Raw genomic sequence first — 25,014 nt, forward strand, 5'->3', positions numbered from 1 at the left:
CTTGTAGTTACTCATCTATTTACATGTTGTATATTCCAGTAGACTATAAGCTCTTTTGCTCCTAGTACAAACACGGAGCTTAATAAATGTTTAATTGAATTTGGCGGCTTATTCCACTTGGAAATTCACATTGTTACAAAACAAGGAGAGCATCTGTTTCTACTTGCAGGAACTATGTTTCCAAAGCCTCACCTTTGCCTCTCTGTTTCTAGGAACTTTTTCAGGTTCCATCAAAATACAAACATGCAGCAGGAATTATATAATTAGGAAGACAATGGCATCTTTTCCTTGGTATTATTTCAAGAAAGCAATGTAAATCTTGTGCCAATAACGTAAGATGCAAGATGACCTAGAATTCAAAATGGAACCACTCGTTCCCTTCAATGTCAAGTGCCCTTCACGATGTCCTCTCTTGGCATCTACCTTGTAACTTCTCAGCACTAAAGGATTCTGCTGTGTAACATTAGTAATCGGCTATAATCCACAGGAGGGGTTCAACTGTCTCACTTGTGACTTTTGCCTTAAGATCACAGAACAGACGGCAGCAATAAGCATTTGGGGGAAGCTGATAAGGACGGCACAGCACCCCAAGGTCCAGGGGTCCTGAGTAAGGTGTCAGAACTGATGGAGAGAAGAGGAAAAGTGAGGATGAAGAATTCACTACTCTGTCAGTTTCTTGTCTCAGGAGACACAGGTGGAGAATCCCAGCAGGAGGCAGAAGGGAAAGGAATGTTGAAAAACCAACAGAAAAACCAATTTCCTGTTAGTCCTGTGTGGTCTATTATCACTTTGGTTTACTGTATTTAGAAATAAAAGGGACCTCAGTAATTACCTAGTTTAGACAAGGAAACTGCAGGAGTGATGTACAATGGAATAAATGTTGAACTTACGAGGCCAAAGACTTGGGTGTGGCCATCACCTGGTGACCATGGGCAAGACTCTCGAGGTTGGGGGGGGAGTCAGGTTCATGTGTATAGCTTGGGGGTGATCCCAGGCGGCCCAAAGGGGCCAGTGACTTGCCTGGTAAACTTCAGATCGAGGATGTGAACTCAGGTCTTCTGATTCCTTGAAAAGTGAGGCTTTTTTGTTTCTGCATTGGAAAAGTGCATGAGTGATTAGTGGGTAGGAACCAGTCTCTCATGATTTTAGCACACAGTATCAGGAGACCGAGTTTTAGTTTCTGCTTTTTGATCTCAGGTAAGTCACTTTAGCCCTCTGGGCCTCGATTTCTGCATCTGCAAAAAAAGGATGAAACCAGATGCTCCTAAGGTTCCATTTAGCCCAGAAGGCGTAAGTTTGCACTCAGCATGAAAATAAATCTCTTCAACAACCACTGTACATGGTAAATCATCTTGGACAACCAGGAAGGTAATTTTTCCTGAAGCTACCTTATCACCAAGTGGAGACTGCTAAAGCTCACTGAAGGTCACATGTGCCCCAGGCTAAAAACACGAGTAGTAGCTGAGGAAAATGACTTTATTTTGGTTGTCCTCACAACAATGATACGTGCACAGCCCAGGTGATCAAGAGTGTCAAGAGTGGAATCTATTCACTTGGAAGTTAACAGGATATTTTAATAACGTTCCAACATCAGTAGTAATGATGAAGATCCAAACACCGAGAAGAGAACTGGCACCATCTCTCTTAGTATACATGAATTATCTCTGCAGGTACATTTTCTGTAGCTTAAGAAAATAATTCACTGACTCATATAGAAAATACCAATGTGTAGTTCAGCCTCTGGGCTGGAATCCATAGGTCATCGTCGGAACTGCAGGTCCCTTTTGGAATGGCTTCCTGGTGGGTCCCCCTCCCCCGAAGACCCTTTGTGGGGTCTTCCTCAGTCCCTGCAGCCACCACAATGCTCTTCTGTTCTCACGCTTTTAGGGTCTTCCATGCCTACATCATGTCCAGCTATAAAACAAAAAGAAAGCATTTGGAAGTGAGCCAAGCCACCATTCTCAGTGTTGCTTCTGTGAACCGAGGGAGGTATGGGAAAGTGAAAGGGATGCCAGATGGGAATAACTTCACGAAAATGGCTGCACAAATCTACATACAATGCACATGCATACACAGTCTACTGAAAACCTTAAATAATTTCACATCTGTGTGAGACTTTTGTGGTGGAATTGCTTTATTGGAGAACTTAGAGAGAAGAGAACTTCTTATGATAAAAACTGAAATCACAAGATGCAGTGTCAGATGCTGCTGCTACCAGTCTAGTGGAAGGAAGTTTTCAGATGGGAAAGCTAGCAACACAACTATCATCACTCTAGTGCTTCCAATCATCAACACTGGAGGGTGATCTAGGCTGGAAATCCTCACACTCCTACGAGCCTTGTTTGTTTGTACTGGGCTGACTGAGAACAGTTAAAAATTAGGCTTTTAAAAATGTTTTTTATTTGTAAACCCACACAAATTGCTATGTGTACATCTCATTTTTGGTTAAGTGCAATTTCAGTAAATGATCCCATTTTATTATCAAAGGAATGGTCTCCCTGGCTCTCTTTTAGCCCTTTGAATGGGAGGATTAATCATTGTAACTAACACAACTGAAACCACAGAACCCAGCACTTGCCATTATGAAACTACCTATCCGATTAAATTTATAATGGACCTGAGTAAGTCATGTAGGGGGACTCTGTTGTGGAGGAAACTCAAATGTAAAGAAGAAATAAGTCTGACAAGCTGCTTCCCTGGCTCTCTTCACAGCTGGGGCAATTTCAGTCATCCAAATGCCTAGTCTATGTTTCCAATACTTACTAAGTCATCCACATCTCCTCCTTCTTCTGCTACATCCATGACTCCGGCTGGTTTTTCCTTTGGGGCCAGAAACTGTGGACATAAAGTCAATCAAATTACTGAAGTGTTGTTCTCTATCTCTCTCTGGCTGAGAGGGAGAGTTCTGCTTCTCTTCATATATTCAAATATACCTGCTCTAATAGCTTTTCATTTTAAAACCTCCAGAAGAGGTATAATATTATCTTGATCTATCTATTCCCCATGTAACTGAGGATTCTGAAAAAGGTTATCTGGGATTCAACAGCATGTATTAAGGTAGAGGCGTCTGAGTTTTGAAAAGACTCCAAAGTGACGGAAAGGACTTGTTAAGTCATTCAACATTTACTGAGAACCCACAGGTTCAGAGAACCCCTACCTATAATTCTTGCCTTTGAAGGCCTTCTAAGTCTTTCTCTCTTCTGACACTGTCACTCCCCTGGTGCAGGCCCTCGTCACCTCACACCTGGACTATTGCAATGCCTGCCTCGTCTCTCCCCACTCCAATCTATCCTCCAGGCAGCTGTCAAAGTGATCTTCCTAAGGACCAGTCTGACCATGCAGTCCCCCATTCAATCTTCCTGTTATCTTCAGGATCAAATATAAACTCTTCTATTTGGCTTCTAAAGCCCTTCCTACCTTTCTCATTTTCTTACATCTTATCCCCCCCCCGCCACCTTGTGATCCAGGGACATGGTCCTCCTTGCTGTTTCCTGTGTTTTCGCTGGCTGTCTCCCACGCCTAGGATGCTTTCCTTCCTCATGTCTACCACCTGGCTTCCTTCAAGTGTCAGTGAAGTCCCATCTTCTGCAAGAAATCTTTCCCAGTCCTTCTTAATCTTAGTGCCTTTTCCCTCTGTCGGTAATCTCCAATTTACCCGATATGTAGCTTGTTTGTACAGAGCGGACTTCCCATTGTCTTCCTCATTAGAACATGACATCCTTGAGAACAGGGATTGTCTTTTGCCTCTTTTTGTATTCCCAATGCTTAGCACAATGCCTGGCAAGTAGCAGTACTTAATAAATGCCTGAGGACTTGACTTGTTAACAAATAAATATACAAAGAATGGGTAATCAGAGCAAATAAGACTGTTACAGAATAATGTATACAGAATGGTCCATGTGTGTTGGAAGTATGTGGAATTGTAGAGAGTTTGGAGATTCCAAAAATGAATGGAACAGGGCCAACGCCTTTGACTTTTGCAACGGTAAATATGATTTGATATCCAATCCTCTATATTTCCTAAGCAATTCTTTTGATCTGTCCACTATTTCACTTCCCACCTGTATAAACTAGGGATGATACTCATGATCTCAACTCCAATAAGATTGTGAAGAATATGAAAAAAAAGCCAAAAACCTGGTTTGAGCTCTTCTGAAGAGAGCATAAGAATAATCTTCATGCCTCTGATGGACTGTCATATACGGTAAAGATCACAAATTCTTCATCTTTATTTGAGACAGGACAAGGAGGAGAGAGATTAGATAAAAGGAAGAAACTGTAGTAGAGTGGAAAGAGTACTGGTTTTGAAGTCACAGGACACAAGTTCAAATTCTGTCTCTGATGCTTAGTACCTCTGTAACCTTGGGCAAGTCACAACCTCCTTGGGATTCAGTTTCCTCATCTGTAAAATGAGGGGACTGGACTAGATGACCTTTTTAGTCCCTCCCAGCTTTAAATCTATGATTTTATGATCCTTCAAAAGGCATGAAAAAAAGAATGAGTTATCATAGGAATCTGGGTAATTTCCTTATTTGAAAGTTTTCAGTGTCAGGTATGCTGGGAAAGTGGTTACAATTATTAGGATGGACAAGATAATCTCTTAAGCAAGAGTTCTTAACTTGGGGTTCATAAAGCATTGTGATAACTGTATTATTCTGAGAAGGAATCCACAGATGTTACCAGATTGCCTCTGGGACTCCAACAAGGCCAGACAGACAAACCTAAAGAGAATCAGAAGTTCTGGGGCAGACCAGGGCACAAGACAGAGGCTCAGAGATCTACAAAGGGAAAGGACTGGTCAGGACCATGGCAGTGACTGGACCATTTTTGTTCCATATTCATCCTGTCCCTCTTCCCTAGACTGCAATATAAGTGCACTAAGAGCTATGTTTCATTATCTATACTGCCACAATCCTGCAAGATGATCTAGGAACACAGTGAATAGTCGATTCTAAATAATTTAAGAGGATGGAAAAGTACTGGTATCCTCAGCAGTTGCTTTCTTTTTCCCTATCCAAAAAGAAAGGGGCAGAGGGAGAAAGCCCCACTCGCCTTGTGACTCATTCTCTCAATGACAGCGCACACAGAAAATTAATTTAGCGAGACTGCCTCCCCCATCCAGTGATGTTCTCATACAGTTGCCTCCACACAAAATGGAAAGGGGGAAAAGAAAAGATTTCATATCAGTCCTAGCTTTCTGGTTCAGCTACAGATGTCTATCTCTCTCCATCTTTCAAAAGGTTTCTGTGCTTTATATAAGTTGAGGACAGAATAGAAATGTTTCCACTGCCTTCCAGCATCAAAATATGGCCTCAACTGCTCATATTTCTTATTGTCTGTTTTTATAAAACAGTGGCTCCCAATCTTGTTTTGCTTTGACACTTAAACTGGATAAAACTGAGGTTTTGCAACCCTAAGGTATAAAAAATAAACCTAAAGAAAGTAGCAAATAACTGGAGTTTTTTGTTACTCTGGCAAAACAAAATATAAAAACAAGCCTTTACGCTCCTCTATGCTCTAGCATCTCTTGACTGTACCATTCTCCCATACTTCCTCCATCTCTCACCCTTCTCCTCCTTCAACCCTCTTTGCTTTCTGGGAGGCCAGAAAGGCACCCAAGGAGTTGGTGATTATCTGATGCACTGTCAGGACGCTGTTGCTGGGGGAAGGTGGAGGAGAAGGGATTACAAGCTTGGTCAATGTTGCCATTGTACTCTCATACAGGCTCCAGAGCAAGTTTTTCTTTCTGCCTGTTGCTGACTCCCCTCCTTTAACAAGTCTGGCTGCTAGGTGAGAGAAACTGTGAAGCCACTGCCACTACCTTGGGTCTTGACCTGAGACTGGGTACCAGGGGAAGTGGAAGAAATACTGGGTAGGTATTATATTCTTAATCCAATCTAAAACCGTGATTAGTATTTCCCAAAGGTCCAAATCAGGTGAATGAAATAAGAGGGCCAAACTTTCATTTGCATATGGCTTATATATCTGACCACGTGATCTGCTTTGTAATTTCCAAATTAGCATTTTTATTTACTCTCTTTAAGCTCGTCACTTTTAAGACCACATCTTTTTCTGTTCTTCCTCTCCCAGTCGCTATCATTAACTTACATCAGAAATGTTCAGCTAAAAGGGAGAAGAGAAAACAACCACTACCAAAAACCTCTGCTGGCCATAAATGTGTGACCTATGCACACGCTCAGCTTAGACATTTGGCTTTAGAATCATTATATTCCTAACCAAATTATAAATTTCACACGGTTAGGTTTTATGTCTACCGGTTCTCTTGTAACTTCCTTATCACTTAGGTGCTAGGCACACAGAAAGGGCTTTAAAAATACTTATTGATTAATATAAAAACTTTGTGGGTTTTATGACATTGCTACCTTTTACAATTCTATTTCCCAGTCTTCTCCCAACTACCAAAGCAAGCCTCAAAATGAAATTAAGGAATGGATCTTAAGACAAGCCTACTCGTTCAGGATGACCCATTGTATATAAAATTAAATATGAGTAATGCCTCTTGGAGCCTGGGCTAATTTTCCAGGGAGAAGCACACAGCAGCAAACAGAAAGTTCCATTTCCATCAAGCACTGAACATCTGCAATTGATTTTCCTGACAAGATCCACTTTGCATTTCTGCGTAAGCAAATTATGTCTAAAAGCTAAGCTGCCATCCATTATCCTTCCCAAAGCCTCTGGCAAAGCTGATATCTTTAACATATCATTCCCCATCCTCCAAGCTCTTAACTGCAAATAATTTCCAGTCTGCACAGTGATGGGGAGGATACAGTTCCAGGAGCGAATATAGTGATGGGCCTGTTTTCTCAATAAAAAAAGAACAGATAATCTGAACGCAGTACAATGGAGTAAAAGTCAACTCTCATTTCTGCTCATTCTCTTTTTGCAATGCACTTGGAAAGTAAAGGATATGCAGAGCACCAACTCCTATTTTTAGAGCTCACCCCTCACTGGCTCCACTCCCTTTCCCCAATTAACTGTCTTGTTATCAAAAAAGGATTCAGTTTCCTCCTCTGAAGATCTTTAAGAAAAGAGTAGGCAGCTATCTTTCAAACGTGGTTGGAATGCAATCTTATCCAAAGGCAGAAGAACGAGGCAGAAAAATCTAAGTTGCCATCCAGTCCTAAGAGCCTCTAAAATTGGAAAACAAAGATGAGCTGACCTTGGTTTGCTCCTCAGACAGCTGCTACTGGAAGCACGAGTCTCCATTAGGAAGTTCTTATGGGGTAACATACAGATGTATGAAAGCGTTCTGAAGGACACTGTGTGTTTGCACGCATTCTGCTTATGCTCAGCATGGACAGGGTTTTATTCATGTCCTCTGTAGGTCATCATCTCACCAGAGGGAGGGAGTGTGGTAGGGAAGCTAACAATTCATCTGTGTTCTGAAGATCTCTGAGGCTCCTGGGAGCTGGACAAGGGCCTCCACAGAGAAAAGAATCAGCAATGGCAGACAAGCACTCACAATGTGTGCAGACTGCCCACATCAGACTCCACTTGCTTAGCGCCACTGCGTCTGGGGAGTGGGGTTGGGGTTGCTACGTGTGCCATGGCCGCCAATGGCTAGGAGCCTGCTGCCTTCTCAGGCCTCCAATGTCCACCTTGATCAAAGACGCTGTCCACTACAGGGGCTTAGACGGATGCAAGAGATGAATGACACAGAACTGCCAAGGCTTCTAGCACCCAAGACATTAACAAAAGCAGCAGCATCAGTGCTGCTGCTGACACTGCCAAATATTTCTGTGGTCTGGATTTTTTTTTTACCACTGTAACTATAGTAAGAAGTGACCAAGAAAGAGAACTGCCATCAGCGCCTCTCTGGTCGGGGCTATTTTCAAGCTCATATTTTGGGGGATGAAATTGGAAATGAATATTGGGAGTCACAGTCTGGAGGTAGCTCTGTGTTTTGTGGTAATTTCCTGCCCCTCTGCTGTCCCAGATGGGTTTCTACTATCTTCTTCCCCCACCTGATCTCTGTGTCCCCATTCACTTCTCTCTAAGCTCCCCAGCTTTTAATCCTTTCCTACAACTGAATTCTCCTTGCTTATTTACTTCCCATTCAAAAGATAACAAGGTTTAGAGCTGGAAGGGGCCTGAGAGGATCACCTAGTGCAGTGCTTTCATTTTACAGGGGAGAAAACTGGAGCTCAGAGACGTCAAACAGCCTGATGGGTGTTTAAAAATGTCCATGGTCACTCGCTGCTTTGAAGAAAGCTGATGACTCAGGAAGAGTTGAGTGCATAAAGTATGATTTTTACGACACCTTGAGCAAATAATCACATGGCCACAGGCCACATTTGTGACTCCCCTCCAAACACTGCTGACCCCCTGTTTTGGCTGGTGTCGCTTCTTCCCTCCCTCCTCTGATGGAGGCCCTCATCGCTTCATGCCTAGGTTACTGCAATAACTGCTGGTGGGTCAGCCTGCCTCAAGTCTCCCCCCACTCCAATCCATCCTCCACTCAGCCTGAAGTACAAATCTGATCATGTCAGTCGTCCTCCCTCCTGCCCCCCCCCGCCTCCCTGAACAAACTCCAGAACCCCCAGGATAAAATACAAAATCCTGTTTGGCATTCAAAGCCCTTCATAACCTGGCCCCCTCCTACCTTTCCAGTCTTCTTATACCTTACTACTTCACACAGTTTTTCTAGCTGTCCCCCCAAGCCTAGAATGCTCTCCCTCCTCCACTCCCACTAATGACTTCTTCTTTGGCTCCCTTTAAGTCCCAACCAAAATCCCACCTTCTACAGGAAGACTTCCTTCCCTGACCTCTCTTCATTCTGATGCTTATTCTTGGCTAATTACTATTTATTCTGTACACAGCCTGTGAGCTCCTTGAGGGCACGGACTGTCTTTTTTTTGCATGCTCAGTAAAGTCTCTTTGACTTGCCCTCGTGATCATTCCTTCGCTCTCATCTTCAGGCCTGGGCCTGCTGCTCATCTCATTATCTTCCCTCACCAAACCCAGCCTTGCCCTAACTTCCTTACCTCTGCCCAGGCACCTTCATAGGGACTCCTCCTAGTCACCCAGGTTTGTAACCTTGGAGTTATCCTTCTCTCTTTATTCAGGCAGCTAGGTGGCACAGTGGGTAAAAGGACTGGACCTGGAGTCAGGAAGGCCTAAGTTCAAATCTTGTTTCAGGTCCTTACAGTTATTAGCTGTGTGACCCCGGGCAAGTCACTGAACCTCTCTCAAATGAAAAATGGGGATAAGTAACAGCACCTACGTCAAGTGTTATTGTTAGGATAAAATGAGGTAACACATCCAGAGCCAAAGCTATATAAACGCTAGCTATTCTCACTACTCTCATCTCTGCAATCTGCCCTGCTCCCACCCCATCCAATCAGGTGATGAATCTCATGGACAACATAGCTCTTACCTGTCCTCTTCTCTTCTCCAGTCACACAGAGATCACCTTGAGTCAGGCCCTCCTTCCAAAATTACTAAAGACCTCTTGACTGTCAAACCCAAGGCCTTCTCTCACTCCCCATCTTTCTGGACCTCGGCAGCCTCAGACACTGTCACTCAGCCCCTTCTCCAGGACACTCTCTTTTCTCTAGGGTTTTCAGATTCCGCTCGCATCTGTCTGACTGCTCCCTCAGCGTCTCCTTTGTTTGATCTTGCACTCACCAAGGATGTCGGCAATCGGAGAGAGCATCTTGGAGCCCTCTTCTCTTCTGCTTCTAATTTGCTTAGTGATCTGATGAGCACCCGGACTCAACTGTTATTATCTCTATGTAAATGACTTTCAGATCTACTGATCCACCCTCAGCCTCTCTCCTAACCTCCATGCTTGCATCTCCAACTGCCTACTGGAGATCTTGAACTCAACATGTTCAAAAAATGAACTCGTGTTTTCCCCAAACTTGTGCCTCTTTCAAACTTCCCTATTATTTCTGAGGGTACTACAATCCTCCCAGTTACTCAGGCTTGCAGCCTTGGTGTTATCCTCTATCCCCCACAGCACCACCCCCCCTCCAATTGTTGCCAAGTCCTGTCAATTCTATAGTCTCAAAAATCTCATGTATATGCTCCCTTTCTCTCCTCTGACAGCAGGGAAGGGAATAAGCATTTAAGTAACACCTGCCATGTGACAGGCACTATGCTGAGCGCTCTTTACAAATGTTCTTGAGTTTGATCCTTCCAATGACCCTGTGAGGTAGGTCCTGTTATTTTCAGTATGCCCATTCTCACAGGTGAAGAAACAAAGGCAAAGAGAGGTTACTTGACTAACTCGAGGTTACACAGCTAGTTCAGTGTCTGAGGCTGAATTTGAACTCGATTCTTTTGGACGCCAGGCCTAGTGCTCTGTCCATTGGGCCGCTAGCTGCCTCACGCTGCTCCTGGCCCCCATCATCTCATGCCTGCACAACTGCCACAGCCTTCTGGTTGTTCTCCTGTCTCCAGCCCAACCTCCACGCAGCTGTCAAGTCTGACCACGCTGACTGACTGCCTCTCCTTGCCCCCGCCTCCAGTCTCTCTTCTCTCCAATGCATCCCCACACAGCTGGCAAGCTGATGTTCCTAAAGCACAGATGTGTGCCTGCCCACACTAGCCTCTAATAGATACTCTCTCTGGGTGTCTCATTACCATCTCAAATGCATGTTATTCGAAGTAGTACTCTTCATCTTGTGCCCTATACCTGAATTTGCTCAAAGAGTTCCTATTTCTATTAATGGAACATCTTCCCATTCACTCAAGTCTGTAAAGGCAGAATCATCCTTGATCTTTCCCTTGCCCTCACCTTCCACATTCAGTTTCTAAGTCTCGTTAATTCTACTTCTACAATATTTCTTGAATAGCCACTATGCGCTGCTACTACTGTAATGATCTCCTCACTGCCCTTTTTGCTTACATGCCCTCTCCTTTCCAATCCATGCTCCACACAGCTGCCAAAAAGTGTCTAAGGGAATATCGCAACTACTAACCACAGTCATATAGGTAAACACTGCATATAAAAATCTTTAGGATTTTCCTATCTATACAAGATCCACAAGAGAATCATATATGCACACATCACAGGTGCCTTCAGTGAGGGTATTAATAGGTAACAAACAGTAGACAGAATAAAAAAATAAAAGAAAATATGAAATATCTCATTGGAAAAACTGATCTGGAAACTAGATCAAGGAGAGATAATTTAATAATCAGTTAGCTGACTGTTGTCCTTCATTCTCAAAGAGGACCAAAATGACATAACTATGTTGAGGTCAAAGTACAGTGTGTCTGACTGTGACTGATCAGACCAACATGAGATTGGAAGGCTTTACCACCGGTTGGGCGCAAATAGTCCCAAGAATATTTGAAAGGGGTATAGGATGTTCAGGGAGGGGTACAGGGTATTCAAGGAAGACTAGCATCTCTTGTGTCCATCTGATTCACCCAACTCTCACCTCTGCTCCAAGAAGCTGCAGCATGTGCAGTGGCCAAACCCTGGTAAACTGTTTTGGTGGATGGGGTAAACATGATTGAGGGTAACCAAGGGATCTCAAACCCATTGTTAAGTTAGGGGAGCGTCTACTTCAAGCATGTGAAAACTTTCCCTGGCAGAATGGGTGGATTTGTTCTAATCGTCATGAAGTTGGCAGAAGGAGGCACTTGGAACTGCTTAGATTTTGGTCAGACATCAAAGATGCCAAGGTCATCCACTGCATCCAGAACCATCATCAGTAATCCTGATTTTTGCCTTGCCACTGGACTTCAATGACTCTAGAAGACAACAATGCTGACAACTTCATGCAACTCTGCCTCACTTAAATCCAACTTATGCTTTTTATTTTTTAAATACTTTTTTTTAAAAAAAATACCAATTTAGGAATTATTGGGCTATCTGAAAGCCATGATTTTAAAAAAAAAAAAGAGCCGTGACATCACCTTTCAAAAAACTTATCAAACTGCCCTGCTATCTTCGAACCACAAGGCAAAACAGAAATTGAAAGGATTCACGAATTACTTCCTGAAAGAGGTCCCAAAATGAAAACTCCCAGGAATATTATAGCCAAATTTCAGAACTCCCAGGTCAAGGAGAAAACTACAGCAAGCGGGGCAGCTAAGTGGTGCAGTGGTTAGAGCTCCGCCTTGGAGTCAGGAGGACCTGAGTCCAAATCTGGCCTCAGACAAAACACTTGACACTTACTAGCTGTGTGACCCCAATTGCCTCACCAAAAAAAGCAAAAATAATAATAATGATAATAATAGAAAAATACTGCAAGCAACCAGAAAGAAACAATTCAAATATAGTGGACCCACAGTCAAGATAATAAGAGATTCAGCATTTCCAACATTAAAAGAGCAGAAGGCTTAGAATATAATATTCCAGAAGGCAGAGGAGCTAGGATTACAACAAAAAATAACCTATCCAGCAAAACTGAGTATAAACCTCTGGGGGGCAGGAGGGGGGACTGAACATTTAATAAAACAGGTCTTTCAAGCATTCTGATAAAAAGAGCAGAATAGAAAATCTGACATTCAAAAGAAACATAAAAAGGTAAACATGTAAGAGTTATTATAAGGGACTTAATATAGTTAAAATGTTTATGTTCCTATATGGAAGGATGATACTTGTCACTCCTAACAACTTCATCATTATTAAACATAATACACAGACAAAAGGCACCAGTGTAAGTTGATTTTGATGAGATGACCTAAAAAAAAATTTAAGGAGTAAGAAACTGGTATGCACAGGGAGAAGAGGAAAGGGAGAGGAAGAATGGGGGAAATTATCTCACATAAAAGAGGCACATAAAGAAGAACTTTTACAAGGGAGGTGAAAATAGGGTGGCAGGTAACACTGAACCTCGCTCTCACCAGAACTGGTTCAAATAAGGAATAAGTTACACACTCAGTTGGGTATAGAAATCTATCTTACCCAACAGGGAGGTTAGAGGGGAAGGAGATAAGAGAAGGGCAAGGATGATAAAAGGGGGGTCAGATTAAAGGAGGTAGTGGTCAGAAGCAAAATAGATTTTTAACAGAGGAGAGAGAGAGAGAGAGAGAGAGAGAGAGAGAGAGAGAGAGAGAGAGAGAGAGAGAGAGAGAGAGAGAGAGAGAGAGAGAGAGAGAACGAGAACAGATTGGAAAAAAACAGGATGGAGGAAAATACACAAAAATCATAATTGTGAATGTGAATGGGATGAACTCACCCATAAAACAGAAGCAGATACAATGGATTAGAAACAAATATCCAACAACATGTTTTTTACAAGAAACACACTTTCAAAAATAGGTCTAATTAAAAGATATAAGCAGGGAAACTAAAAGGTACCACAGATAATGAATTAATATCAATACTAGTCATATATGCAACAAATGACATAGTATCCAAATTCTTAAAAGTTAAGTGAGTTAGAAGAGAAAATAGCCAATAAAATCATACTACTGGAGAGCCTAAACTTTCTCTTCTCAGAACTAGATAATCTAAAAATACTATACTTAAGAAGTTAAAGAGATGAACAGAATTTTAGAAAAGTTAGACATGATAGATCTCTGAAGAAAACTGAATGGGAACAGAAAGGAGTATGCCTTCTTAGTGGTATGGTACCTTCACAAAAACTGACCATGTATCAGAGCACAAACCCTCATAAACAAATGCAGAAAAGTAGAAGTATTAAATGCATCTTTTCCAGATCGTAATAAAATAAAAACTGCATTCAATAAAGGGCCACGGATGGAAACATAGACTAAAAATAAAATAATCTAATTCTAAAGAATAAGTGTGTCAAAGAACAAATTATAGAAACAATAAGTAATTTAATTAAAGAGAATGACAAAATTAGACAACACATCAAAATTTGTGGGATGAAGCGAAAGCAGTATTTACGGGAAAACTTATATCTCTAAATGCTCGTGTCAATAAAATAGAGAAAGAGCAAGTCAATCAATTGGGTATGCAACTAAATAAACTAGAAAAACAAATGAAAAATCCCCAATGCAACACCAAAAGGAAAATCCTGAAAATCAAAAGAGAGATGGGAAAAAAAAACTGAAGGTTAAAAAAAAAAAGATCACTGAACTAATAAATAAAACTAGGAGTAGTTTTATAAGGAAAAAACCCCAATAAAACAGATAAATGCTGGTTAATTTGATTTTAAAAAAGAGGCATAAAAGGAAAAACTGATACAGAAGAAGATGAGTAGGGGAAGGGTAGGTAGTGCTAGAATCTTACTTTCTTTGGGAATGGGTTAAAGAGGGAACAGCATATATATCTCGAAAATACTGGCATGGAGATTACAGTAATATGTCACAAAGATCATAAACTATGACCACATGAATTTATAGCAAGAACTCATGGCTGGTTCAATATCGAGAAAACTATTAGCATAACTGACCACATCATAACAAAACCAACAAAAAAACCATATGATTACCTCAACAGATGCAGAAAGAACTTATGACAAAATACAGCACTCATTCTTATTAAAAACACTACAAAGCAAAGGAATAAATGGAGCTTTCCTTAAAATGATAAGTATTACCTATCTAAAACCATCAGCAAGCATTATCTATAATGGGGATAAACTAGAAACCTTCCCAGTAAGATCAGGGGCAAAACAATGATGTCCATTATCATCATTATTATTCCATACTGTACTAGAAATGCTAGTTATAGCAACAAGACAAGAATCAGAAATAGAAGGAATTAGTTTAAGTGATGAGGAAACAAAACTATCGCTCTTCACAGATGATATGATGATATACTTAGAGAATCAACTAAAACACTAGTTAAGCCAATCAAACTTCCAAAAATTTATTTTATTCATCTGGAAGAACAAAAGGTCAAGGATATCAAGGGAATCAATGAAAAAAAAAACCATGAAGGAAGGTGGTCTAGCTGTACCAAATTTCAAGCAATATTATAAAATGGTAATTATCAAAACAATCTGGTACTGGCTAAGAAATAGAATGGTGGATCAGTGGATTAGGTACATACTATATTATATGTAAATGACCATAGCAATCAATTATATGATAAACCCAAAGATCCAAGCTTTTTAAACAAAAACTCATTTAACAAAAACTATTAGGAATACTGAAAAAGAATATGGCAGAAACCAGGTATAGACCAATATTTCACTCTATATACCAAGGTAAGTCAAAATGGGTACATGATTTACACAAAAAGGGTGACACCATAAGCAAATTAAGAGAGCACAGAGGGGCAGCAGATATAGCACCAGCCCTGAAGTCAGGAGGGCCTGAGTTCAAATCCAGCCTCAGACCAAACACTTAACACTTATTAGCTGTGTGACCCTGGGCAAGTCACTTAACCCTAATTGCCTAAGAGGAAAAAAAAAAAAAGGAAAGCATGGAGTAGTTTATTTGTCAGCTCTATGGAGAAGGAAAGAACTTAGGACCAAAGGAGATAGAGAGCATTACAAAGTATAAAATAGGCAATCTTGATTATATAAAATTTAAAAGATTTTGCACAAACAAAACCAATGCAATTAAAATTAAAAAGAAAGCAGTAAACTGGGGGAAATTTTTTGCAACTATCTCTGATAAAGACCTAATTTCTCAAATATATAGAGAACTGAGATACATTTATAAAAATACAAGTCATTGTCCAATTGATAAACAATCAAAGGACATGAACAGGCAGTTTTCAGACAAAGAAATCAAAGCTATCTACAATTATATGAAAAAGTGCTCTAAATTACTATTGATTAGAGAAATGCAAATTAAAACAACTCTGAGATACAACCTCACACCTATCAAATTGGCTAATAGGACAAAAAAGAAAATGCTAAATGTTGGAGGGGATGTGGGAAAACTGGGACATTAATGTACTGTTAATGGAGTTGTAAACTGATCCAACCATTCTGAAGAACAATTTGGAACTGTGCTCAAAGGGCTATAAAACTGCGCATACCCTTTGATCCAGCAATCCCACTGCTAGGTCTATATCCCAAAGATGTTAAAAAAAAAAAGGGGGAACAGGACTTATATATACAAAAATATTTAGAACAACTCTTTTCGTGGTGGCTAAGAATGGGAAATCAAAGGAATGCCCATCAATCAGGGAATGGCTAACCAAGCTCTGGTGTATGATTTTTGTGACAGAATAATATTGAAATGATACACAGGATGGTTTCAGAAAAATCTGGAAGACTTATATGAATTGATGCAACAAAGTGAAGTGAGCAGAACCAGAAGAACATAGTACACAGGAACAGCAATACTGTACAGTATCAGCTCTGCAAGACTTAGCTAGTTTCAGAAATGCAATGATCAAAACAGCTCCAAAAGACTTAGATGAAAAATGCTATCCTCCTCCAAAGGAAGAATGAATAAAGTCTTCATATAGCAGCATAATTTTTGTCACTTCATTTTTCTTGATTTTTTTTTTCACAGCATGGCTAATATGGAAATATTTCTTACATGATTTCACATGTATAACTGATGTCACATTTCTTGCTTCTCAATGGGTGAGAGAGGAGTAGGGAAGAATCTAAAACTCAAATTTTTTTTTAAAAAATGAATGCTAAAAATAAATAGCACATTAAAAAAAATTGGATGTAAGGAAAAATTCCTTGTCTGTTGGAGTCACTCCAAAAAGGAACAGGCACCCTCAGAAAGTAGTTGGAAGTTGGGATTCCAATATAGGTACAAATGAGACTCAGCACTTCTGAGGTCATTTCCAATTCTGATTCTGTGAAGCCTAAATAGTACTCTTTGCAATTTTCATCCACAGTTTCTAGTGCTGGCCTCTGGGGTGATGCAGAATGTGGCAGTTCTTTATATATTTGGAGGAAGCTATAACGTCACCTCCAGTTCTTTTCTCCAGGCCAAACATCCATAGTCCTTCAGACGATCTTTATATAACATGACCCTGAGTCATCTGTCCTGGTCACCTTCCCCCAATTAGCCAATGCCTTTCCTAAAATGTGGCACCCAAAACTGAATGTAACACTGCAGATGGGGTACAACCCTAGTTGGGTACTCACAAGCTACATCAAAACTATTATCTGATTCATTTTGGATATTACACTTCTCTTAGAAGTTTCTAAGTAAAAATTAGATGACAATTAATAAATAAGGTTTTTATAAATACTGAAAAAATGAACTTTTCTGAATATCAAGTGCTAACGAAATCCTAAACAATAACAATAGATGATAGTAAGAATTTGGTTGAAAGGCTTTAGCCTTTATTGATTTTATTGACAAGCTGTGATAATAATTAAAATGTGATACGTGAGCCTCAGAAAATTAGATGAGAAATAGCAAACTTGAAAGAAATATTAAGAAATGAGTCAACATGTCATAGCAGTTACCAAAACATCATTTTGTCTCTCTACACAAAGTATATTTACTCTTCATTTCTCGAACAGAATGGAGGGAGCCAGTTCCCCTTTGGATGGTACATGAATGCCAAGCTATAATTTTAACTTTTTTTATTTATTAAAAATGAACCTCTTGGGGAAATTATTTCCCCTTAAATTGCCATTATTTAAAAGCAAGAATTTGACAACCTGTTCTCTTTAATTAATTTAATTAAAACAAATAATCAAGAAGAACTGAAATTAACTGTGAGGATTACCCTGCAATCTCTCTATGTAGTCATTTTCCTTTAATTGATTATTTGTGAGATGACCAAACTCAACACTTACTTTGAAGGGAATTTAAATGAATATTTAAAAATAATTACACTTTCCTAATTTGGCTTTGAAGATAAGCTGAAGCATACATTTCCTGCAAAATTCTAGGGAGTGAGCCTCCATGAGCCAAAGTCTCATTGAGGATTCCTGCCTAGTCCTATTTATTAGTTCCATTCACAATACCCTCTCCTAATACCTCCCAAAATCAACAGCTGAAGTTTTCAAAGCCAGTTAACTTTTAACAACAAGGATAAAGTTTCTTGGGAAACTTTCCTATAGCAATAAAAACATTCTATTTCCATTTTCTCCTTCACTAATAAAGAATTCTCAGATAACCCTGAAGGTAAGACATGCTTGAATGAAGATAAGCCAATTAAATTACAGATAAATATAGGCAATGTAGTATTGTGGAAAGGGCAATAGCCTAGGAGTCAGGAGACCTGAGTTCTAGTCTTGGCTCTCTCTCTAACTGGTTTTGTAACTATGGGCAATTCATTTAAACTTTCACAATATTCTTATTACAATGTAATAAATCTCTGAGAGCAAATATTCTTTCATCAAGTACTGTGAAAGCTAACGAACAAATAACAAATTATCTGAGCTAGGAATGTGCTGTTTCACTTAAAATTCTGCTGTGTGAATCTATCCTTTTTGGTCCACTGTGCCATACCCCTTCTCTCCTATTCAAAGACATGCAAACTTCTCAATGTTCTCTTAAAATTCAACATATTTTAGACAATTTAAGTGAGAATTAAGGACATAGCCTCACACTTGGACATGCAGCTTGAAACTCCTCTCTGTAGCACTTCTGTTTAATTAACAGTCTTCTTGATCTACCTTATCTGAGCAGCTCTTAAAAATAGATAAATAAATCTGCATCACATTTCAAAGAGGCAAGGGATGCTCCTCCAGACAGTGTTTTCTTAAAAATTAATTTATTTTGATTTATCAAAAATCACTTCCATAAGCTTTTGAGTTTTAAATTTTTCTCCCCCTCTCTCTCCACCTCCTTCCCCAACAAGGTGCGCAATCTGATATAGGCTATACATATACATTCCTATTAAACATATTTTTACATCAGTGATGTTGTAAGAATTAGAACCGATAGGAGGAACCACCAGCAGATAGTGGTTTTAAGAGAGTAAATAACAAACCCAAGAATACATTATATGTGAATGATCAGACATCTCAGCTTCTATCCTCTTTTTTAGGACATGGTACACAGCTTGTCTTGCTTCTAAAATTCCCCAAAGTACCCAGTAAAGACATTTGCCCACAGGGGGTGGACTAAATGAACAACTGATCCTCAGGGCATCCCTCACAGGCACCTCTCTTTGCAGAAGATCTTGGGGAGTTCTACCTCATTTGTGAGCTCCACAAAAACAGGTATCACCTCTGTTCTTTAAATGTACACTGCATACACTGTCAGACTCGGTTAGTTTTGTTTAAATGCTTTTATTATCTTTCTTTTCTTTTAAAAATTTCTTGTTATGGGCAAGATATACTTTGACTTTCATCAGGGTTATGGCTAAGGTGTCAGCTAATAGTCCATGGTCTGGTCACATTAGCCTCTTCTCTTTCAACAATATTAAAGAGTATTAAGAAACAAACTCGAGGTATGGGAATCTAGACAACTCTAGTTTCTCCTACGGGAACCTTGGAACTACTGTGTGCCTACTGGCTGACTGCAGAAGAGAAATGCTTATTTAGTTAAGGAAGTCCCTTCTCTTGGATGTCACCCCCGTGACCACCCAGCGACCAAAGACACAGTGATCTACCCATACCGTTTTGGCTTCCTCAGCTGTTACAGAGCTCCCTGGAGATTCATCTTTTGTGATCAGAGTGATCCCATCTAAAAAAGAAGCCATATGGTAAAGTTCCAGGAATTATAACAAACTAGTCCTGTCCTCTGTCCACTGTCCTTTCCCCTCCCAGATTTGGAACTATAATATTTAGTAATAATAATAAAAATAACAACAATAATAAAAATAGTAATGCCAAGAGATGCTCTGTCTGGAAAACTCTTTTGAGCAGGGTTATGTATCTTGTACAGTGCTTTGAATGTAGCCTATGCCCTAGAAATCTTGCTTATGAACATGCTGTAAAAAAGGCAGGAGGGCAAGATACTCATACCCATTTCACGTATGAACTCTAATTGTCCCAGCAGAGTATATTGACTTAGTTTGGGGAGATCAATTTAAATGGAGAAGACCTCTTCTCTCAATTCTTAGCCCTTCCATGATTTTCTCCATCCTTAAGTAGCTGTTGGAGGTGTAGGAGGTACTCACTGAAGTACATGCTGGTTTAATCCACATGCTATTAGAAATGGTAATTGTTATGTGTTTTGTCTCAAGAGAATGGCTGTTCTCAGAAGATCAAGGGATCAAGTAATTTCTGTACTTTTTTTGTCCTGGACTCAACATGCTATGAGCATATGACAAATATCTACTGGATCTGTGGTCTGCTGCAAAGACATACAGATGATCTGGATTAAATAAAATGAGATAATATTCATATTTCCAAATGAAATAATATTTATAAGCTCTTTGCAAACCTTAAAATGCTATATAAATGCTAGCTATAATTATTATAGGCATTTAGGTAACACAGGGTATAGCCTAAGACCTGGAATCAGGAAGATTGTAGTTCAAATCCAGGCTCAGACACTTACTAGCTGTGGGACCCTAGGTAAGTCACTTCACCTCTGATTGCCTCAATTTCCTCATCTGTAAAATGCGGATAAGAGCACCTACCTCCCAGGATTGCTATGAGGATAAAATGAGGCAATATTTGTAAAGTACTTTGCAAACCACAAGGTCCTATAGAAATCTTCTCTCTCTACCTCTCTCTCATTATGCCCATTCACTTATTTATTCTAATTACTTTTGCTCCCCAATGCAGAAGTTAAAAGAACTGAAAAATTAACTGTCAAAGAAATGACTGCTTGTATGATGAAGTTCTATTTCAAGGTGAATAGATATATTCAACTCCCTCCACAAATAAGTTGTACAAAAAGAACAAAGCTGAAAATAATTTCCAGTTCTCATTATGAGTGAATACTCTAGCCAACGTCAGCTCCTTTCAAAATACATATTTTCAGAAAATAAACTGAAATTTTAGTAAATAAACAACTGCAACTGGGAACCTGAGAAAAATGAGAGTAGGTCTAAAGGAAATAAGGCAACGGGATGAAAGGACATTTCACAACAGGCCTAAAAGAGATCAATACATTTTCCCTCTCTCTTGTGTCTCGCTTTGTGCACCTTGGTGTCTCTATGTCTCAGAATGGAGTGGAATGATGCTTGGTGTAGGCTTGTATACTCTAAGTTGACTGAGAACAGGAATAGAAGGCAGGACATGACTGGTAGTAAGGGAAGGACAAAATGTAAAGCATGTTTAATCACTTAAGTAATGTCTGTTACGATAGTTTAGCAGCTTCAGCTGCACTGAATCCTGGGCATTTCTTAAATCTAAATGGGAAGCCAACAGATTCCCACATAATATGACTCATTCAATTGACGACTTATGTTTAAAACAACCCACCTGGCTGGAGGAAACATAAAACACTGCTTTACCTTGAACAACAATATCCCAGAAGTCATTCAGGGCTTTATCTTCTACTTTGTCTCGCAGCGCTTGCAGGAAACTGTTAAAGATCTGTTCTTCTGACAACTTTAGTGGGGAAAGGGAAAGAAAAAGTAAACACAAAATATTCCTGTTTCTAATTTTTCAGCTCTTTCCTTGTTATATTTCTGCTAATATACTGAGGTTTTTGGCTTCTGAATCTGTTTTATTCTATACTGGTCATAGCAAATTTTCTCCACATTTTTTGACTATACAATCTTTTTAGGTATCTAAACCAAAAAAGACAAGGCCTGTTTATCAGAAAATATATTTTTGCCTTGTCTGATGACCTGATTTCTTGTATTAGCTTGTTTTCCTTCTAATAAAGAGGGGAGGAACAAAAGACAAAATCATTTTTTCCCCATTAATTTTTCTTTTTTTTGGGGGGGGAGGTTAGGCAATGGGGTTAAGTGACTTGCCCAGGGTCACACGGCTAGTCTGTGTTATGTGTCTGAGGTCCTCCTGAATCCAAGGCCGGTATGCTATCCACTGCACCACCTAGCTGCCCCAATTTTTTTCAGTTTTACTCCTGGGCCTGCAGAGCCTACTCTTGTTTTCCCAGATGACTATTAAAACACTTCACACTGCTGCATCTCTTCTATCCAGTCACAAAATACAGTCCCTTTTTACAATGAAGATTGTGTCTTCACAGCTTGAAATGTTCATCTCCTTAGGAAGAGTATATGATAACTTACTGAAAATATAACATTTTAACCATTCATTCTGTCCTTCCCCTTGAAAGTGACACTACTAGTAAATCAATGGCTTCTTTTCTGCCCTCTGGTCCTGTCCTGTCATTCACCAGGGATGAGAAAAGGAGTGGCTATTCCAAAGTCAAGCATGTTTTACTGATCTTTGGGCTGTTCTGTATATCTCTACCCTTTAACACTGTCCTTGGGTCTTGAAAAGGTCTGGGCCCCAGCCAAGAGAAAAAAAAAAAGATTTCTGCTACCTGAATGGCTTCCTCTCTGAATACTTTGATGCAGTCAAGGCTCTTCATATAGTACTGTAGCCCTTTGGTCTCCAAAAACTGGTCAATGTGGTGTATCAACTGGCAGCTTACTGAAAAATAAGGAAGAGTGGTCATTTCCCTGTATTCATGTCACCTTTCAAGTCTCTCATGGTCATAATATACAACAAATAAGTTCCTTTTGGGGGTAGGTAATATGTAAAATTCATTCCTAAGAATTCAGCATTTTACATACAAACCCCTCGTCACTGTCTATAATATTCACTGGTATTCAATGCTCAGGATGGGTCTGATTATAGCTAACTGTTCCTTTTTGGTACAGAAACCTCTGCATCATTAATTTTTACTAGGACTACTTTAGAATTTAGTGGTCATCTGGGCCATTCCAAGGTTTCATTTTTAGATGAACTCATAATACAAAACATATCTGGTGTAAGAAGTATGATTAGATCCAGAACCAATTTTCCTTGGTAATACATTCAAAGACAATTTAAGCAATGTGTGCTCCCATTCTTCACTAATTAAATATAATTAATTTATATATTTAGAGATGTTGATTGTTAAATCACACTGGCCTATATATTCTGCAAATGTGAATATAACCCCAACTGGTGACCAGGAGTGACAACCATTCTGAGAATACTTCACACATGTTTTAGTTTCCAAGGGGGTCAATGGCTGAAAAATGGTCTGTAAGTCGAGGCTGCCAAACAAGAAATAAACTAGACTTTTGAATGAAGAGCCATCAGAAATAGGAGGACAGACACATAAGAACCACCAGGGATCTTGACTGGCTGAGCAGAAATAAAGACCATCCAATCAGATATCATGTGGGATCATAACTTTTGGAGGCTCTTGCTCTGAAACAAATCTTTCATCATTTATCCCTACAGATGCTTTCCTTGCTGTTTAGTAATTAATGCTGAATGACTGAAAAATTCCAAGATGAACAGTTCCCCAAATCACTTCCTCAGCTTAGAACTTTTGTGACTAAGAATGAGCATGGACATTGTCAGAGGACATCAATGCCACTCTTAATAAAACTTTAAGGTCAAGACACCGCCAACAACAATGGCCTGTGCACTGAACTATGCTTCTGAAAAATAAGAAATCCAATTTCAAACACTCTTTTTTGTGTGTGAAAAGGTAAATTTTATTTCTAGTATATCAACTTGGGATAGAGAAAAAAATTCTATAAACTATTTCCTCTTTTTCACCTGCCTGGTGATTATGATCTTCACTATAAACAAGTTGAGGGACCACTGGAAAGGCCTGTGACTTCAAAAAACTTAACCAACATATCCTGTAGTTGTGAATTAATGTCTATCTTCAGTTCCAAAGAAAGAATGCATATTCAGATGAATCGCTTTTAGTAAGGTAACCAAGGAACACATCCTTGATTAGTAAGCAGAACAGAAAACAATCACCAAAATGCTCCTATTGGCTGAGGTTATCTCTCTTCTACAGCATGAAAAGACCAAGTAATGAAAATATTTGCTATCTCCCACACCAGCCACATAGGACAGCATTCTCTCATACTCCTTGATATTCAGTTCATTCAAAACTAGAACACCGGACACAACTAAGAACTTCCAGAAGAGTTCAGAGAATGTAACTGCACAGACTTAGGGTCCCTGGCTTCTGTTACAAGGAGGTGAAGAGATTCCCTACTTTGAGAAACTGTGTGCAAATACAACTCATAATACAAAATACATAAATGTCTCTGAGAGATAATTAACTCAAAAACTTCCAAGTTATGTTGGGACCTAATGCTACTAAAGCGAAGGCTCAAAAGTGAGAAAACCAGATTAAAACACACACACACACACACACACCACAGCCACCCACCCTATAAGATCTTATTTAAAAAATCTAGTGAAAAAGGTAAGTGGAACCAGGAGATCCAACCTATATTTTCAGATCAAGGTCTTTGTGATCCCTTTTAGATGCGTTTCTTTACATGGGGATAGTATGTATTGCTGTTTTTCATATCTACTTACTGGATTTATATTGCTTTTTTTCCCTGTAGCTTTTGGAAAAGTAGTGAGATAAACTTGTTTTTAATCTTAGGTGTCAGAGAAATAAAAAGCACTGGATTCCATCCCACTAGGAATATCCAGTTATATGGCTTGAGACTGGGCTCCCATAGTCTCTAGAGACTATGTTCTGATCTGCTGAATATAATGAACTATTATGACACCTAAGAAGATCTGTGATGGATGATGCTTTGACACATCAAAATATCAGAAATGGATAAAGATAGCAGATTTCTCTTCCATAGTTTAGTGGCATTTCACATTTCACTACCAGTTCTAATAAAGATGGCAGCCAAAAATAATATTCAGCTTTAGCCGCTTAGGTTTTCACTTTTTTTCACATGAAGAGCCATTCATCATTAGTGTATTTCCCTTGGCTTTCATTTATATCACAGGCCTAGGGAACAGTCCCTGTCGGTTTGGACACCCAGCGAATCACAGCCACAATTATACTTCACCATAATGGACTTCAAAATTAGCCAGTGATTCAATAATTCCCTTTAGGAGTTAATCCAGAAAAATGATCAGTGCAACAGCTATCAATCTCAGGGCACTAAGTTAGCTGAAGTGCCATCATTTATCTTAAGGAGTCTCTTGGAAAATGTCTCGTCTGTAGTTTCCCATTTTTCATCTATTCATCAGATATTAATTCACCACCTTGAATGAGTATAGATGTTGATACACAAAATTAGCCTCGAGACACAAACACCAAGAGTGTGATGCTTAAAATGTTTATGCTACTCTCAGAAGCAACAAGTATTGTTGATAAATC

General features: G+C 39.5%; 1 protein-coding gene across 1 annotated transcript in view; it reads right to left on the minus strand.

Moving 5' to 3' along the window:
* Positions 1-1,458: 1,458 nt before the first annotated feature.
* XRCC5 (X-ray repair cross complementing 5) overlaps positions 1,459-25,014 on the minus strand; it is a 120,264-nt gene continuing 96,708 nt past the window's right edge. Inside the window, 5 exon segments of the mRNA XM_021002776.2 lie at positions 1,459-1,914; positions 2,764-2,835; positions 19,397-19,464; positions 21,188-21,284; positions 22,189-22,298. Coding sequence (XP_020858435.1) covers positions 1,900-1,914; positions 2,764-2,835; positions 19,397-19,464; positions 21,188-21,284; positions 22,189-22,298 — 362 coding nt within the window. The 3' untranslated portion in view covers positions 1,459-1,899.

The sequence above is a fragment of the Phascolarctos cinereus genome, unplaced genomic scaffold (assembly GCF_003287225.1).
Source record: "Phascolarctos cinereus isolate Bilbo 61053 unplaced genomic scaffold, phaCin_HiC Scaffold_7;HRSCAF=346, whole genome shotgun sequence".
NCBI classification, from domain to species: domain Eukaryota; kingdom Metazoa; phylum Chordata; class Mammalia; order Diprotodontia; family Phascolarctidae; genus Phascolarctos; species Phascolarctos cinereus.